General features: G+C 41.6%; 2 protein-coding genes across 9 annotated transcripts; both read right to left on the reverse strand.

Moving 5' to 3' along the window:
• Positions 1–11: 11 nt before the first annotated feature.
• Positions 12–8,667, reverse strand: cep135 (centrosomal protein 135). 3 transcript variants are annotated; one of them, XM_044360812.1, is made up of 26 exons: positions 8,374–8,667; positions 7,913–8,078; positions 7,617–7,807; positions 7,361–7,528; positions 7,060–7,201; positions 6,829–6,913; positions 6,609–6,737; positions 6,245–6,460; positions 6,088–6,153; positions 5,532–5,682; positions 5,203–5,438; positions 4,958–5,113; positions 4,733–4,870; positions 4,491–4,568; positions 4,189–4,340; positions 3,755–3,870; positions 3,460–3,614; positions 3,235–3,290; positions 2,937–3,105; positions 2,676–2,786; positions 2,365–2,550; positions 2,033–2,233; positions 1,667–1,869; positions 1,399–1,503; positions 620–775; positions 12–478 (listed from the first exon to the last, which is right to left on the reverse strand). In XM_044360812.1, the coding sequence occupies exons 2-26, from the start codon at positions 8,023–8,025 to the stop codon at positions 457–459; spliced, it is 3,501 nt and encodes a 1,166-aa protein (XP_044216747.1). In that variant the 5' UTR covers positions 8,026–8,078; positions 8,374–8,667; the 3' UTR covers positions 12–456. The 3 variants fall into 3 exon arrangements, with proteins under 3 accessions (XP_044216747.1, XP_044216746.1, XP_044216745.1); XM_044360811.1 differs by having other exon boundaries at positions 2,033–2,242; positions 7,913–8,037; positions 8,374–8,666; XM_044360810.1 differs by having other exon boundaries at positions 2,033–2,242; positions 8,374–8,666.
• Positions 8,668–8,777: 110 nt separating this feature from the next.
• Positions 8,778–18,312, reverse strand: exoc1 (exocyst complex component 1). Of its 6 annotated transcripts, XM_044360813.1 has the most exons (21): positions 18,210–18,312; positions 17,419–17,551; positions 17,199–17,329; positions 16,880–17,039; positions 16,610–16,627; positions 15,617–15,804; positions 15,220–15,447; positions 14,828–14,960; positions 14,543–14,652; positions 13,744–13,812; positions 12,894–13,043; positions 12,564–12,672; positions 11,765–11,809; positions 11,254–11,417; positions 11,032–11,145; positions 10,668–10,747; positions 10,293–10,521; positions 9,945–10,128; positions 9,639–9,838; positions 9,343–9,537; positions 8,778–9,244 (listed from the first exon to the last, which is right to left on the reverse strand). In XM_044360813.1, exons 2-21 carry the CDS (start codon positions 17,540–17,542, stop codon positions 9,092–9,094), a joined length of 2,784 nt encoding a protein of 927 aa, XP_044216748.1. In that variant the 5' UTR covers positions 17,543–17,551; positions 18,210–18,312; the 3' UTR covers positions 8,778–9,091. The 6 variants fall into 6 exon arrangements, with proteins under 6 accessions (XP_044216748.1, XP_044216749.1, XP_044216751.1 ...); XM_044360814.1 differs by lacking the exon at positions 16,610–16,627; XM_044360816.1 differs by lacking the exon at positions 13,744–13,812.
• Positions 18,313–18,986: the final 674 nt, after the last annotated feature.

Genomic DNA, 18,986 nt, shown 5'->3' on the forward strand with positions numbered 1-18,986 from the left:
CATGACTGCAGTTTCATTTTGTTTGTTTGTAAAATAATTTAATAACTTAAACATCATTTAAAAACATGAATATTGAGCATAATACACATAACCACAGTGCTGAACGAATACTTCTCTTGCTACATGTATGAGGTTATAGTTGCTGAGGACCAAATTCATTTCAGAAAACACCAACTCATTCTCGAAGCTGAATCCTAATCTTATCAATGACTGTATAATGTACAGAGAGGACACTTTGCATTCAGTTAAATATCAACAGCTTTAGTTAAGAACCAGGCATGATTTCATGCTCAGTGCCTCAGGACGGGAAAATAAAGTGGCACTGGGGAATGCTATAGGCAGGGACTTCTAAGCATTAATACCGAAGCTTACGCAGGCGTTCTGAATCCATATCCAGACTCAAGACGTCAAGCTTCTAGTGGTTTCCGACTCACTCATCAGCGCCTTCATTTGTCGTTAATCCTTGAAGCTCACACTTCTGTAAAGAGAGAGATTTTAAATTTGTGGTGAAGCAAGGAGGAATTGTTAAAAATGATCAAAGCTCAAAAAAATAGATAAATAAATCAAAAACAATGAGCATTAAAAATAGCTTTAACAATTTCATGTCCACAAGCCTTACTTGTCTGCTGACTTGTCAGTGGAGCGGTCAAGAGATCGGAGGATGGAGCGTTCAGGGGAGATGTGATGAGGACTGTGAGAGACACTGAGGGGTGACGAGCTCCGCAGGGATGAGAATGACAAACCTTGTCTGCGCATCTCCTGAACTGCCCTTTCACTGTGATCAGAGCGATAATGAGACAAGGTCAAAATCTACTTTTTTAACCTCCACTGTGCTGTTACAATATTGTAACTGCAACATGTATTAAAGCCTTTTAAGTGCTTATAGAATTACTGTAGTAGTAATACTTAAGACAACACTTGTTATCCTTTATAAAACAAAAAAGACAGAAATCACTAGTTCAGCTTCACCAGTGTGAATATTTGTTGGTTTTCTTAAACCTTTATGATCAGAGGTTAAATATATTAAATCTACTTTGTATTACATGTTGGTTGCACCTGAAAAATATCTCTCTTTTGGAGAAAGATTGAAAATTCAGCATCAATACAGATCAAATGATTAGTCAATGAATTGATTAATTGATATCATTTAAGTCATTTTTCAAGAAAAAAATCCAACTGTTCTCTGGCTGCAGTGTCATTGTGAGGATGAATATCTTTGGGTTGTGAACTGTTGGTCAGACAAAACAAGACATCTAAAGAGACTCTGGGAAACTGAAATGGACAATTTACACTTTTCTCACATTTACTTTCAAAACTATTAATTCATCAGGAAAATAATCCACAAATTAATCTGTCAGATAAGCGTCAGTGTAGAGACCCAACAGTCGTTTAGCTCACCGTTCAAAGCGCTCAGTGGTCAACTGTCTTTTCAGAACGTCCATCTCTGTCTGCAGCTGTGACACTTTGCCACGGAGGTTGGACACATCCCTTGCATGCTCCGCACTGGGTTTATATATATATATATATATATATATATATATATATATATATATATATATATATATATATATATATATATGAAGACACACAAATCATAATCAACAATTTTTAAAAATAACATTTAATTCACAGTTTGAACCAGCAAGCTGAACTGGATTTGTCGTACGTTTTGCTGTCAGCCAGGGTGAGCCTGTCACGTAGGACCTTCAGCTCTGACTCTTTCTCGCTGGCTGTCAGGTGGGTTTGGAACTCCTTGTGGCGATTGGTGGAGAGTAACGTCTCGAGGTTCCGGACAGTCAACCTCTCACTGGCCAGTTGCTTCTTTAGTAGCTCTGCCTCTGACTGAACGTCTTCCAGTTCTCCTGTGACCTAAACAACATGCAGATATATTTACAGGAAGCACAAATATTCCAAGATATATAACGGCAGCTGGTGCTGCAATGTGCACGCTCAGTGGAACGCAAGCCGGTTCACAGCTAAGATAAGAAACGGTTTGTTTAAAAAACTTCAAAACAACAGCAGCAGGCTTTACCCTCTCTAGGTCCATGCTCTTGGAGGTGAGCTGGCGTGCAGCGAGTTCCTTGCCAGAGTCCAATTTGACGCAGAGCTCCCTGACAGAAGCCAGATCAGAGAGCAGGTTGGCCTTCTCCTCCTGTGCTTTGTGTAGCTCCTCCTCTAGTCGGGACATCCCACGAACCAGAGATGAAACTTGGGCCTCATAAGCCTGCAGGGCCTGCATATGCTTGGGAAAGAGTCAAGTGAAAGGTTCTTTTATATAACACTGGTATAAAGACTGACATCTCGCACAACAATCTTATGACATACTTATTCTAGCAGCTTTCTAGTTGTGAATGTATGTCTCACCTGCTGGATCTCTCTCTCCTGGTGGCTGACAGTATCACGGAGGTGCCTGCGTTCGGAGTCAGAAGAGAGCAGCTCCAGGCGGATTGAGTTGTTGAGGCCTTCAGCCTGCTGCAGCTTCTGCTCCCGATCCTCCATCTCAGAGTGGGTCATTCGGAAGCGCTCCAGCAAGTCTCTGTTCTCCTGCTCCTGTGGGTCAACACCTCACAGTTAGGTGGCAGAGTAAGTGAGACTAAATGATACTTATCTGATGTCCAGGCACGTCTGATTTATCTAATGTTGACTATAGAGAGTACATCGCAGTTTTCTCTTGCCTTTGTGGCCATCAGTTTCTCTATTCTGGACACTTCAGAGATGTAAGAGTGGACCCTCAACTTCAGCTCGTCCTTCTCATGCAAAGCCTCTTCCATCTCCACATGTACAGCCTGGACAAACACAAGAGAAGCTGGTATTATTTCCTTCATTTTAAGTTTACATATCTTTTGTATGCAAACAGGAACGACAAAAAGTGTCAATGAGACAGAAGAAAAACACGCAGCGACCAGTTAGTACTGACTGTAAGGTTTATTACTAACTTGGTTCTCTCTGGTCATGGTGGCCAGGTCGTCTTGCAGCCTCCTGTTCTCTCTGACTGTGATTTCTTTGTCTCTCCGGAGTCCGGCCAGCTCTTCCTGAGAGGCGTCCAGCTGCCTCCTCAGGCTGGTTATCTCCCTCTCACGGCTGTTTAACGCCCCCTGCAGCTGACTGTAAGGATCACATGTTAACGTCACAACATGGCAACGGTGATATCAGCATATTAAAAAGAAAGGTTGGTTTCTAGTTTTAGAATTGCTTGTGTGAGACTTTAAAAAATAACGAGACAAAGATACTTACGCTAGTGAGTTATCCATGTTTGTGACTGTGAGTCTCACATCTTCAATAGTCTTTTCCTGGGTAAATGCCAAAATATGTTTTATTGGTGCCCCATCAAGCTCTTAAAGTAAATTATTAATAAAAGCTTGTTATCAAGATGAGAGTCCAGATTAACTCTGACATTAACACATCTAATGAGTTCACTAATGATCAGAACATTCAATAATAACTGTTAGAGATGGCTACCTTCTTGTATAGCTCCTCCTGGAGAACAACTAGCTTTTCAGTCTTTTCATCCACCTCATCCTGCAGGGCATCTTTCTCTCTATCCAGGGCAGAGATAGACTTCTGAAGAACAGCCACTTCCTCCTTGTGCTTGGAACCCTGCTGACTCAGTTCCCCTGTCAGACAAATCAGAGAAATTGAGCAAACAACCAACCAAACACAGAAATAAAAAAAACCCCCAAAAACCTGAAGTGAAACAATACACAACCGACTGCAGCAGTCCATCCTGAACCTGCTAAAACTCTCAAATATTCACCTATTCTCTCCTCCAGTTTGTCAATCTGCTCATGAGCAGCCAGCAGCTCATTCATCTTCACAGACAGTCTGTGCTGGGTGTCAGACAGTGACTGCTCCATCTGCTCCTGTAGCAACCTAGAGACACACAGGGAATAATACATCAGCCTCCTGTAACGAAAACCCCCTAACTGCAGCAGTAAGTGAAAAAAAGAGAGAACAGATGACATATTAAAACACAATGCCATTATGAAGAGTAGTGAGAAGAAACTGATATACTTCTACCAAACTCTATATCAAATTTTAGACTGCGTGTTACCATCATATTTTGTATCTTATGTAAAACCCTTTTTGCAGCAGAAAGATGCCATCGCTCCATTCTTATAGAAAAGTCCTGCTGTGCATGTGGATAAAGGTGATACAGTACATGACAAATCATTGATTAAAAACACAAACCTCAGAGCATTAGACTCTGCCCTCTGCTGGGCCGTCTCCTCTACATTCTGAACCAGCGCAACAGACCGAACCTTCAGCTCCTGCTCCACTGCCTCCCTGCCCTCCTTCAACAGACACACCTGTGATCGCAGGTCCAGTTTCTCCCGCTCCAACTACACCCCCAAAAACACACGATGTATGAAGACAAATGATGCAGCAACAGCAAAACTATTTAAGACCAAAATTACAGTAGTGAACATTACATAATAATTGTGTATTGGCACATTAGACTTCAGATTTATGAAAATAATCATCAGGCTTACGCTCTTAACGGCATCCTCCAGGTCAAGAATCCTCCTTTCCTCTTCTTGTCTGTCTGTGAGAGCTGAAGTCTGAGAAACCTGCAAAATGTTTGAATCCAGTCCAAGTTATACAAATAATATGTCAAAGATTTGCCAACTTGTCTCTGAGCAGTTTAAAAGTTAACAAATTCATTCATTTCTGTGAGGGACCATGACGATGCACTGGACTCTTGTACCATGACAGGTGTTACTCTGGGACGAACCTTTAATCTCTCCATCAGTGTGTCTCTTTCAATAGTCATCTGCTGGATTTGGATTTCTGCCCGTTTGATCTCCTCTTTCAGTTCCAAGATGTCAGCTGACATATCTGTGCTAGGGCAAAGCTTTAAGTCCTCTTGCGCCTTAATGAACAAGAGCATTTGGTCTTTACAAGTGTAATATAAATCATTTCAAGTGCATGGCAAGTACTACTTGTTCCTAAAACTCACCTGTGTAAAGAGGGCTTTGAACTGGTCTTTCTCAGCACTGAGGGCTTTCACTTTGTTCTGGATGTCCTCCATGTGCTGCTCAAAGTCCAACAGAGCAGCCTTCAGCTCATCTCTTTCCTTCACTAAACGAACCAGTTCTGACTCTGCAACACCTCCCTGAAAATTTGAGGCCGTTATAAACTTTTTGCATTAGTTTTATGACAAATGACCTGTGACGCTATTAAAAAATATCAACCGTCTTTTACCCTGATGACTTTGGACACAGGACTCCTGCCCCTGCCTGGACTGCGACTGGGGCTGGGGCTTAAGTCCAGGCTGCCAGCCCCTCTGGTTCTTCTGTAGCGTTCAGCCTCCTGGCGATAGTAATCCCTCTCCTCCTCCAGACTCTTGACGAATGCATCCAGACGCGATGGTGAGCGTTCCCTTCCACAAACACCATGTTTAGCCCGCATGGTCTCCAACTCCAGCACCAAGGTTTTGTCTAGGAAATAGCACCTTATTGATCAGTGACACATTAAGAATATTTGGTGAATCTTTGGTTTCATCAGTTCAGGTATAACAAACTGCTGCTTACCAGCTGCCATCATTTTCTCCATTTTGTCCTGCAGCCTGATTTTCTCTTCTTCTAGGAAATTCACCAGTCCCTCCATTTTCTCATTCTGCTCTTTGAGCTCCACCAGCTGGTCTCTAAGACGGTCTTTTTCAAAGTCACTTTCAGACTGCTCCTAAATGACCAAATCACAAGAGTTAGAATGAAATACTCAAACTTTTCCTGAAGTAAAACGTCAACTGTGAAAGCTTCTGGCAACTCGGTTGGATTAATATCATTCATTATTGTTTAGCAGGAAAAAAGAGACAAGAGGAAGGTGACAGCTGTGACTGCTCTACATCACTGATTTGACTGATCTCATCTTTCAGAGCAACTTAAACACACATAGTTTGGCAAAAATATTTCGTTGGTATTTTACATATCTAAACATTTAACTGTATTTATGATATGAGTTACAGAGAAGAAAACGTCTTGTCACTGCTGACTTTTCAATATTTTTCAACAGATTAGCTTAATCCAGTGTAACATTATAAAGTAGGAAGATTTTTGGGAAAGAATATATAGTATATACAGTACATACTCTTCTTATTGTTGTAATAACATCCTCCAGGTCTTCAATGATTTTCTGCTGCCTTTCAATTTCGTTCTGTTGAGAGAACAGATTTCACTTTTGAGGTTTGTTTCTGTTGCTCCAATTTTCATATCATGATATTCTCCCTGCCTTCACATATTCTCACTTTAGTTTCTTGCAGTTCCATGTCAGCTGTTTCCAGCACCCGCTCCTTGTCCATCTCCAGCTGCTTCGCAAGGTCATCTATGTGCGTCAGCTCTTCACACAGTTCCAGGTTCTTTAAAGACAGATTGGCCACTTCGGTGGAGGCATCCTTCTTCTTCTGCTGCAGTCCCTCTACCTTCTGCTCCAGAGTCCTGTTGGTCTCCTGCAGGTACTCAATCTGTGTAACACGAAGCAACAGTTAACACTTAATAGACAGGAAGGTGGGTAACAACCACACAGACCAAGTTCACCTCTCTGTTAAAGAATCTCACAGCATCTGATATTTAATACACCACATATATATTCATACATCATGATATGCTTGCCTGAAGGTTAAGATGAGCGATCAGTTTCTCGTTGCTGACGTTCTGAGCCTCGAGGGAAATGACATTATGAGGTCGTCCTCCTTGAAGTACACGATTCAGACGCTCAATCTCTTTGTCCCTCTTCTCCACCTAAAAGAAACGTTTAAAAAACAATTCAAGTAAGATTTCATCACCTCTATCACAAGATTTAAAGTCTAAATTTTCTACTAAACTTACTTACCTGAGTATTTAAGTGTTTTATACATTCTTGAGAATTTTCCAGGTCTAAATTCACTTTTATGATATCTTCCTGTAGCTCAAGAATCCTATAAATTAAAATGACAGTGGGACAGTGAGTCAAACACTGTCGCTGAACACATAATGCAAATGTAAGCATCTACAATCAACACATTCACCAAGCAACTACCACTTCAATCAATAATACAGTCGAGCTGTCACATAGGAACCAAACCTTCCGTCTGCCAGCTGCAGTAGGTCAGCAATATAAGGATCATCAGGCTGGGACACAGGATAAGCCGATGTAGAGGAAGGAGGTATGAGATCATCAATCTGCATTCTCTGACGTCTGAAAGGAATACTGCGCTTTTTTCCTCCTGTGAAAGTGTTTGAGAGGTAAGGAAGAGATTGAGATTTGACTTTTAATTGCTCTTTAAACGCTAAAGAAGAACTGATCTGTATTTCTCTAGCGACAACATTTTAAAACAAAATGAACTTTCATTGTGCTGTTAAAGAGCTTAGACCCCTGGCATTACCTGGTGTCTGCACCACAGCCTGCATGTTCTTCTCCTGCAGCTGTTGGATGCGCTCAGCTTTAGCTTTGCTATCCTTCTCCAGGCAACGAACCTTGTGCACATACTGATTGTTTAAAAACTTCAGGTCAGATGACTCATGGTCCAGTTTTCTGATGTAGGTCTTGAGCTCTGAAACCAGATAGGATTGTGTGGGGTTATCAAATGTGAATCATGGATGTGGGGAAAGACTACCTGGATGATGATGATCACAGTGTACCTCTGGTGACACGGTCCTTGTCCTCCTTCAGCTTCAGAAGCTCAAGGTGCAGATCGTTGTTCTCCCTGACCAGCCGGGCATTCTCTGTCCTGTATGGCTCCAAGAGGGCATCAAAGTTTTGACTTTCTTTCTCAATCTTCCCTGCTGACAGTTTGGCATTGCGCAGGCTTTCAGTTGTGTGGACCAGATCACTGTAACACAGAGGATGATATGTCAGTATTACATCTGATCAACTGTGATGATGACAGACTTTAAGGGAATAAGGGCAACAGGTGCACAAGGGATAAAGGTTTCACCTGAACAGTTTCTCCACTAGTGGCAGTGACTCTATCCCCAGTGGCTGTCGGTAGCCCAGCTGATCCAGACGCTTCCTCAAATTGACGAATTTCCTCTCTGCGCTGCTGTTCATGGTGATGTGGCGCTGAAGTTACCACAGCAACATCAGCAACGTTAGTGAGATATCTGTAATAATGTGAAACAAACGTTGACTTTCATGGTTCAAACTAAACGCTGCGTTAAGACAGGAATGTGAAGTTACAGTTAACTAGTCAGTTATGTGATGTTAGCCGGCTAACGTTAAGCTGCTAACTTCATTGTGTCTGACGTTAGTTAGCTATCAGGCTGACTGCTTGTAAGTAACAACAAGTAGCATTAGCCGGCTAGTAAGCAGCGTTTGACTACTGTTAAGTAAGTTACAGTTAGTTAGTCAGTTAACTAGCGTTAACATTACTTTAATCTCAGGTTTGTCTCAACTTACCTCTTTTCGGGGAGACACTGCTTTGCTGACAGCTAACTCGACTAACGCCAACGTAACGCCAGTATAGTTAGCTCTACATCACCGATATAAATGTCTTTTTTGGAGCAGTTGATCGCACTGAACCCATTATAGCAGGTCACGTTGCTTCAGGATTAAGTTAGATAATCAACAGCCCTTGAATTAACATGTTTCCGCGGTAAAGTGGTTTGAAAAGAGCGCCGACGGTCTCCGGCTTGGATTCGTCGCCATGGAAGTGTGGAGCATCTGCGGCGGCTTGTTTCATGAACCGGCGTTGTCCGCGCAGAAGGCGGAGGGGCGGGGCTGCCACAGAGGTGAGCTCAATCATAAAAACATATCTATGAGCTCAACAGTAAAATAAATACGCATAATGCAACACAGATCTAGATGGGTTGGCAACTGCAAATTTATTATATACATGTGGCATAAAGAAATGACGAAAATATAACATAAACAATTAACTATGTAGAGCAGAGTATTGCATCTCAAAGAAACAGGCACACACAAAATACATCACTGTCCTCTGCACAGATCCCTTTCATTAAAATATTCACACACACACTCATACACAGAGAAAGACAGAGAGATGAATTGTTTCTTTGTCCAAAAAGCAATACAGAGTAGTTTGTGAGTAGCTACAGTATGTTCAGCCAGTGAGAGGAAGTAGTGAATCACTGTTTAACAGTGTGTAGCAGCAAGACTAATGAGACTGAGCAATGCTGGAGAAGTACTCCAACATATCTTGAATGGTAAACTCCATGGTGATTCCAGATCCAGGATAGCATCTGCCGATCAAATCTTCAAAGTGCTTGTACTGACGGATGAACTCGTCTTGCATGGAGTGCCACACCACCTGGTGGAGTAAATCAGAAAGTGCAAACATTTACAAAAAAGAGGAGGAAATGTGTCACCACTGACCAGCTAAGCAGTTTCAAACCAACCCAGTCTCACCTGTAGCAGACTCTCCTCTTCACACAGATGTTTGTCCACTTTTTTGTAAAGGTTGTCAAGTCCCTTTTTCACCTCTTTGCCAGGGTACTCTTTGATAACTTTGCGCAGTTCTTGTTTGTTGAAGGCCAGCTGGTAGCTCACCTCCTCCTCACGAACACCCTGGGCTACACGGGCCTCAACTCCCTCAAAGAAATGCTGCCAGGGAGAAACAAATACAACTCTGGTCTCATTAAATGGTCTTCCATGTCGAATAAAATGACTTAATTTGGTGATAACTGCAAATGACTGAGTCTTACATTGAGTTTTTCTAGAGGCTGGCCCAGAGAGTTGATTACATAGGACTGCAGATGGTCTGTGTATTTGTGCTTGGCCTCTCGCCTCTCTGCGTCGAGGCAGGAGATCTTTAGACGTGACAGTGTGGAAAAGATGTGGTGGAAATTCTCCATCATCACAACGTCCCGTGGCGTCTTCTGGCTTTCATTAGCTACTTTCTCCACTGGAAAGACAATCAACATTCAGAACTTTGTTTCTGGGCATCACATAAATAACACTTGATCTACATCCAATCAGAGGTTGATTTTGGCTGCCATGTTGTGTCTCACCGTTCATGAAGACAGCCCTGATGAGTTTGACATAAGCTTTATCCAGGTCACCTCGGCGCTCTGCGTTACGGAAGATTGTTTCAGCCAGTTCAGCAAACTCCTCGAACCCAGTAACAAAGGGCAGGATACCAACTTTGCTTTTCTTAGAAATCTTCACTTCCTCCATCTGTCTGATCTGGCCAGACTGTGAGAAAAAAAAAAAAAAAGACAGATATTATTAATTCATCACAAAATATGTGAAAGCACATCCAACTGGAACATGCGAATCTTAATTTTAGGCACAAAAAACAGAAAAAAAAAAGCCAGAAGACTAGAATTGTCCTCATCCATAATGTGGACTCTACTCACGATGCATTTGTCAAAGTTCCTCTTCACAGTGACCAGCACATTTCCTAAAGTAGTGCTGAGGTAAGAGGCCGGGTCAACGTTCTCAGCTGTCCAAACATGGTGACTCATCTTCACCAGCATGTAGAGAGAGTTGAAGCTGTCAATCTTGTCACCCAAAGCAATGAGGCTGTTGAGCTCCGTCTCGATGCTCTGGAAGATTTTGTTCATCATCAACCGCACCATGTCTTTCCTTTAGGCGAGAGAAGAGGGGAACAAGACAGAAAGTTGTGGAAAAAGGGAGAAAAAGGAGAAAAAAAAAAAAGAAAAATGCTTCTGGCCGGGAGGATGGGTGATATTCGCAGCAGAACCGTTAGATAAAGATGTGCAACTACTCACTCTGATGACAGGGAGTGTCTGTGTTCTGCCTGGGGAGGCATTCTCGATGGCATGCTGCCATCTAATTCCTCTGTTTCTGGCTGATTGGACAACAAACATAAAACATGACAAATCTGACTTGTAAGTGAACACATGCCAGCGTCTGTTATTGCTTTATTATTATATTATTTCAGAAGAGAAAAATGTTCCAATTTCAGGAGCCATCACATATGACTGCAGCAAAGTGAGGCAAAGTGAAGTCACATTATTCTTTTGGATTAGTTCCTCGACAATTTCCTATGCTACAAAAGACTACACATCAGTAGGTGACATGCTGTATGGTCCTGCTGTAGCAGCTATTTCTAGTTTGTGAACAGAGATTCACCTGAGCCAGAGGGGGTGTAACTGTTGGGTGCTGCTGCAGCTTAAAGAACTTGCTGATGAAGTCTTGTTCTGCAAGACACAGAGGCTCCAGCTCACTGAGAACCTGCTCGAATATCTGAAAAAATAAACAGTGTTGATTTAATCTCTCCATAAAGAGTAACAACTTTATTTCCACACCACATCTGATGGTGTGATTAAATCTGTGCATCTCTGGCAGTGTCACCTTGTCAAACTTGGTCCTATCAGCCACGTCTAGGTCGGAGGCTGACATGTTGCCCATGTCCAGCAGTGAGGAGGACTGGGAACGCCGGCTGTTGGAGCCCTGCACTGTAAGCTTGTTCAGGCTTGAGGTAGAGCCTGTTAGCTTCCCAGAGCTGCCATGAAGGCCTAAGCACAACAAATGCAGCGTTATTCAATGAGTTTAGTGAGAATTAGCATAAATCTGTAGAACGTCATTCAACCCACAGGCTTATATAAGTCAATTATGACAGCGTTCAAAAAATTAAGTAGTCAACTCATCGGAAATTAATTGGATACTTATGCTGTTGATTTAGCACAAACCAACCAGATACATTTAAGGGTAAGAGATTTGCAGAGCTTAAATTGGTTATGTTTCGGGTAGCGAAGGGCTTTGGAGCACAGGATTGTTTCTAGTGCAGTTATGTAAGGCACAGTGGTAAGAAGCAGAGTGGGTAATTGATTGTGGAATTGCTCCATCCACACGTCATACTTACTTTCGGTTTCCTGTTTGAGTGCACTCTCTTTCCGCGGAAGTGTGGCTGCAGCCAGTTAGAAAGGCAGGCATCAAAGACAGAGACAGGTTAGGCTTAAAACATGCAGCATGGCAGCGGTGAGGCTAGATGTTAGATGTACAAAGTTACATATGCTGACGTGCACTGCAGTGGGCTCAGGTGTGCTTGTAGCTCGGACAGACCTTTGGAAAACAAATTCTTTTTTTGTTTTGTTTTCTGAAGGAAAAGCTAATACAGGATGCAGAAAGCAGAGTTCTATAATTCTGACAAAACCGAAGCTCAACCAAGAGTCCTGTTCAGATTTTAAATATTTAAAGACCCCCTTTTTGAGTGAAGGGGGACTTTAAATGAGTAGAGAATATAGCATGTAAGTCCTTATACAAAGGGGAAGAAGAGACATCATCATAACAAGGTAAAACAAGAAGCAGGACTTTCACACTTGGGAAGCACATATTAATTAGGAGACAATCTCTTTAGGAACAAGTGAGGTGCAGAAACCGCTGTGAAGGATTTAGGCCTTGTTCTTGTACTTATACATGAAGAATACTTTAGGTTCTCTGTCATCATGCAGTATAAGTAATTGGACAAAATAAAGTAGAGATGCAGTAAGATTCAATTTGCCTCAGCAAACATTAACATTAATAAAAACTACAAACATCTGAGTGAACTACACATTACAAAAAAGGAAACCAAAGACAAAAGCAAATGTTACTAAAACTCCCGATCAAACATGATAGGCAGAAGACAAACATGCTCCATATCTGTGAACCATTGCTCTTACCAAACTTGCCCTTCGCCTCCTTGGTTGTGCCCGCCATCTTTATCTTGGCTACCTCAAAGAAGTCTTTGATTTCTCGTTCATACAGTCTGCTCATATAGTCAACATAGGTCTGAAAAAGAGCGATAAGTATTTATGTTTCTAGGTCTAGAACAACAGAAGTGAGGATTTTCTAACCAGGTTTTGCTAAAATCACACAGAAACATTTTATAACTAACATTACTCTCTTTGGCAAACTAGAGAAAACATTGAAGACCTTTGTGGATGAAATTCAAGACTTTTAAGTACTTTCTAAGGCTCTTTTTTAAAGAAACCTAAATCAGTGACACTGACCCTTGAGAGGCCCTCGTACTTCTCCCTGTGGGTGTTCTTCAGCCACTCCATCAGCTTGGCGTAGCGCAGTAGGTCCCTGTGGAGGGGGCTGTGTTTGGGCAAGGTCAGCTCAGCTGTGTGCTGGGACAAGGTGGAGCTCTGGTCATGGCCCTGAATGACAGAGTGAGAGGAGACAATTAGAAATATATATAAATATGTATGTTAATATATTTTAAAACTGTATAGATAAGCCTAATATAAATCCCCATTCCGTCTTTTTGTAAACACACCACACACGAGGAAAATTTACCTTGCTTCCTATCACAAACGCTTGTGGATAGGATGACCACATTACCTCAAATTATCATGAAACCGCATGTGTCCAAGGTAAACACTCAGAGATATCTGTAACTCCAAATTCCAACGCTTCTTCAGCTCCGCTTACAGACAAGCTTACTGAAAAGCTGAACTCTTACTGGCATACCGATGTTCTCCTCACTTCCCCTCTGTGTTAGCTTGTTCAGTCTCTACTGGGTGTGCTACAAGACACATGCACGCAGGATAGACAGGCACAGGATTTCATGATATGAGACCATTAGCAACAAAGCCATGTTAGCACCCAAACATAAAAAGCCCGTAGCTGAGTGCAGACAGTTGGCGAAGGAGGAGAAAGATGGAAGGAGCCTCTTCAGCTTTGAGATCAGATGACAGACGTTAAGTAGTTAGAAACATATCCCATGCAATAAATAATGTGCTGTGGTGGAAGGCCTGGGTTGTCTGAGGTGATGACATGTATGTTGGGGGTGAGTCATGAGAGGTCAAACATTAGCAAAGAGGGGGCACGTGTGGGGGTTGCTGTGAGGGTACTCACTGGAAGTGACAGACAGGAGGACCTATAGAACTGAGGGATGGTCATTTTGAAGTGACTGAAGTGGTTGAACTGACACAGAGACAGAGAGCAGAGTGGGATGATTCAAAGTGAGCAACACAGAGAGTCAAGAACAGAGGGGACACAACTGGAAGGAAACGACACAAGGAAGCCCAGGAGGTAAACAGGAAGTCCGTGAAGGGGGAGGGAAAGAGAAAGAGAGAGAGAGAGAGAGAGAGAGCCTGGAAAAGAACAGGAGAGGCTGCAGCTTTCTATGGTGCAGCAGGCTCACAATGCCAAAGTGCAGGGACAAAACGAGGTCTGACTCTTAAATCCTTCCTGATCCCTGTCCTTTCCAGACTGTTAGTTATGTAAAATTCAGTTATATATATGTGCCAGAAATTAAGAAAAACATCTTCATCTAAGGACCCACACAGTCAAACTTTTTTTGTAGCCTCTAACTAGCACAAGCTAACAACTACAACATAATTGAACCATAAAGTTTTATAAATATCATGTCTGTTGTCGATTCAATTCAGCTAAAGTACAGCTAAAGCATTAAAAGATTGCAGATTAATTACTTTTATGACATTTATTGCACTACTGACCAGTTATCTTTGTGTCAGATTTTATTTCTATACATTTTATAATCAAAAAAAGACCGAAAGACAACAACAGAAAGTCAACAAAATCCAACCTAAAAAGATATTCTTGAATAATCTACCACCTGAAACTGCCACTTAGACGGTAGACTACTGCGACTTTCAAACTATGTCTTGTGTAATAATAGTGAGCCTGTTACCTGGTGAACAAACACATTGTTGAGGTGATTGGTGAGGCGGCGAGCGAACGTATCTCTCAGCTCAGTGAATAGGTGCTGCTGCTGTTTCACAGCCGCCAGCTTATCATGGCCTACGGAAGGAAATCACATCATGTAGGCACTTATAGGCTGGAGAAAATCATCAAGCAGCATTTGTATCTTATATATCTACTTATATACACACCGGGGTTATTTCGCTATTTCTTGAATTTTCTCATTACCACACTAAGACAACCAACTGATTTGACTGCGTGTGTGTGAACCAACCTGGTCGGAGGGCCACGTTCATGCACTGCAGAAGAGCTTCAGAAGCGTTGATGCAGGCCTCAATACCTTTAGGGGAGGTCAGGTCTCCCTCCTGCAAGGCTCTGATGTGTCCCTTTGACAAATCCATGTAGTTCTACATGGAAAAAGACACAATCATCGAGCAAAGTCAAAAATGAAGCACTAAAATTAGTATTCTTCTTCTGTTGGATTCTGGGAGGAGGACAGCAGATTTCAAAGGCACGTTTGCTAAACTCAACCCCAGGTTTAAAAGCTAATCTGCATTTAAATGTTATTTTTAAAAGTGAAGATGGAAAATTCTTTTTTCTTTGAGTCCTTATGTAATGGTACTTAATTCAGTGAAAATAGAAAGGATTTTAAAAAGTGTTCCTGACCACTAAGAACTGGATCTCATCCAGCAGTTTGCCGTTGTTGGTGTTGCTGATCTGGATGAGCCGGTTGCTCTGTGAGATCTGGTCCATCTGCTCCTTGACGCTCTGCAGCATCTCCTCATAGCTGCTCAGCTTCCCCTCAATGGTGTCCACCTCAGACAGCGCCTCATCCAGCAGCTGCATCAGGATGTTGACCTGCTTCTCTGACGCCATGATGGACTGGATATTGGCCTTAAAGTAAGACAAGATAGAGACGGTATTAATATGTGTTGTGCTGTTTTAAGACAGGGTTGGCATCAAGCTTAAAAAACAAAAAAAAAGAAACACACAGTAGCAGAACATTGTCTTTAAAAACTAACGAAAATATTTTATAATTTTGTGTTGCAGTTGCTTCACTCACCCCATCTAGAACCTGCAGCTCCTTGGAGAGCTGCTCTGCGAAAGCCTCAGCGTTGGAGATGGCGTACTCGCACACCTCCATCATGCTCTCGATGTCCTGCTCTTCACGGGTGCTCAGCTCCTGATAGTCATCGAGAGCGTCCTCATCGCCCCCGGCAACACTCTGGCTCTCTCCACTCGGCACAGATTCTATTCCCCCATGAAAAGAGACGGAAATGGTATGTGCAAGATGTGAACACAAATACAAAGTTCAGTTCAAGACACATTCTGGTATCTTCAAACAAGATTCCTACAGACAACTACAGACATAAACACATTCAGTGATAAGGGGAGGGCATTTTTTCACTGATTTGAATTAAGAGATGTTTTTTTTTTTTTACAAGGGCATAAACTATTTCAGAATATTGAGGTCATAAAAACATCCTGACTAGATTATAAAATTGCACACATTTACCATCAGTTACTCATTTACCTTTGCAATTCAAACTACAGGTTGTGTAACGCCATAACACCAAAAACAACCTTTGGAAGTGGCGAGAGTAAAATAAATATAGGAATCATGTCTACATTTTATCAGGTAAATGTACTTCTCTGTATTTGTTCTGGCTGTTTATCAAGTGTTTAAATAACTACTTGACCACTTTAAAACAAATGAAAGTACAAGAAGTGAACTAACGACTGTACTTGACTTTGCTCAGGAACAAATATGGGCGACAAGTTTGGGTCAACTTATATACAGAATACATAAATGAACACATGTCAGTAAATAATCCTATGAATTAATGTGAGTGAAGAGTGAAGTAAAAACATGACCTAAATGTGTGTTATGATTATTTGAAAAACAAAAATGAATCATGCCCATCCTTATTTAGTGACAAATTCAAACAGCAGCAGCTTTAAGGGGGTGAGAGTCTCTAATGAGAATGGTGGTTTGAAGTCATGAGATAACAATGGAGAGGAGTGAGGGGGGGGGGGGAAGTTAAGTCCTACCAACCTTCCGCTTTAGGAAGTTCTGGCCAGAGAAAGTTTAAAGAGAGAAAAGTGAGAATAAAGAAGAATTTAACACAGAAAGCCATACCAGACGAGGTTGAATACTTTAAAACATGCTATTAATAAATCAAAGAAACCAGCACTGATTCTCATTTCTGGGCTCAATTAGATTGACAAGACCAAAACACACTAAGGTCAACACTGTTGGTTTAAGACAACACGCCTTTAAACAAATACACTCAAATCATGACAAGAGGTAAGAGGGTTTCCGCACCTTCCAGCAGCTGAGAACTGACATTCACAAACTCCACCTTCTTCCTCAAGTAACGTTGATTCAGCTTCCAAATGCAGGAGATGAAGGAATTTTTTTCTGCTGTACTGCTGGCCAGCCACCGGTATACCTTCTCAAAGTGAAGGTCAAATTCTGGATTTTCCTGAGGCAGAAGAGTAAAACATAAAGAGTATCAGCACCGAATGAGGGAGAAACAACATAGTTATAGAGGGGGGCTACATGAAAAAGATAAAAGAAATGCATCAACATTTACAAATCCACATTAGGTCAGCTCTACATCTATCCACAGTACTTCTCTGACCTTGCTTGCATCTTTGGCATCCACTTCTGTCAGATCTCGGAGCTCCCAGGTCTGCTGTCGTTTGTAGAAGTCGCCTTTGTCAGATTTCTTCACCTTAACAACTTTCACTTGCACGGGTCTCTCTGTGGTGACTGGAATAAGAAAGCAGATTACTTCTGAAGCACTTACATGCTATCAACAAATCATTTACAGCCGGTTCTGGTGGTTATTACCCACTCACCCGTTGCACACAAGAAGCAGTTCTTCTTTTTCTTCCCCGCCTTGCAGACATTAACGATGCCCAGGAGACGCTCGTCATTGGGTGTGAAGATGTCCCTCTGGAGAGCGTGCTTGATGGCTGTCATGGTGGGATGCTGTCATACAGAACATAGCAGATAATAATATTTATTATTAGAGGGATACAAAACCGTTATACATGGATAAACACTGGCTATGAAGATTTATTAACTACATTTTTTGCCTAAATTGTGTCTTATTTACCAAAGCCATTTTAAACAAATAATCTACATGATGTTACTGTCATATTTGGTATCAATTGCACTCAGCAAAGAGTCTCTGGAGAGACTAGTTCATGACATGTTGGAAGATATTTTCAAAGACTTTCTTCACACATCTAACAGCAGCTGTGTGACTGTGAATACTCTCTTCTAGCGGCAACTAGCTTACAGGATATCAGAGGCTGCTGACTTTCACTTTACAGCAGAATGACCAAAGAAAGTATTTAAAACACGTTTATAAAGTCAGCTAATGGTGTCGGCTGCTGCAGCACTTAAATGGCAAGAGGCCCTTCGTAAAAGAAATGTCTTCATCACAACAGCTCACTGACGTCCTCTCTGATAGCTGCTAGCTTCAGACAGCTAACGTTATCTCCTGCTGACTCAATAACGTTAGTTTACACGGAACCACGGATCTATTACTGCAAGATAACCAACTTAAGCGCTATGTTTTTTTTAAATCAAAATCTACTCTATCTATATTTTAACAGAGGTACAAATCATAAGGAGCGAATACCTTGTTTTTATTGAGTCCACCAAGCCTTTGAGAAGCACCGCCCTCTCACTTCCTGGTTCGGGGAGGCGGAGCTGTCATGTGACAGCGTCAGTGTCAACATCCGCTATCCACCATCCGGTGGTAACCACTGACGGAATTTAAAGAAACTGTACATAAATTATAACAAAGTTGACTGTATTTAAATACAGTCGCTGGTCGTAACCCTAGATTTGCAAAAATTTGCGAAACTCTTGCGAGATTTGTAAGAAATTTAAACCCACACCACGTTTCAAGTGATCATTTTAATCCAAACCGTGACATTGTGTGTATATTTTTGGGCCTGTAATGTTACTCCAAAAAATGTTGCTTTTTTCATTTCTGAGACGTGTTCAGGTTCAGCTGATGTGTCCAACAGGACAACAGATTTACCAACAGGCAAAAATCCAGAGCCCCAGACTCCCAAAGTTCTCAATTTTGTCCTTTTTCCCTCTGTTTTCTTTGTTCTCGTGTTTACTCCTGGTTTCTGTCATTGATGTTCATTGTTATCAGAATCTGTTCATTAGCCAAGTATGCAAGCAAAGAATGTGTTTTTGCCCCCACAAATGCAACACAGAATAATAAAAAGTAATAATAATAATGAAATAAACAAAGTAGTAATAAAATTGAATGAACATTTGAAATTTTAAAATCTGTTTACAGAATGGAATAATAATAGTTTTGAAATGGGATACATTGACATATCGACTGTACAAAGGAAATATGGACTGTGCTATGGACAAAGAAATGAAGCGTATGAAA

This window comes from Thunnus albacares, chromosome 9 (assembly GCF_914725855.1).
Source record: "Thunnus albacares chromosome 9, fThuAlb1.1, whole genome shotgun sequence".
NCBI lineage: Eukaryota > Metazoa > Chordata > Actinopteri > Scombriformes > Scombridae > Thunnus > Thunnus albacares.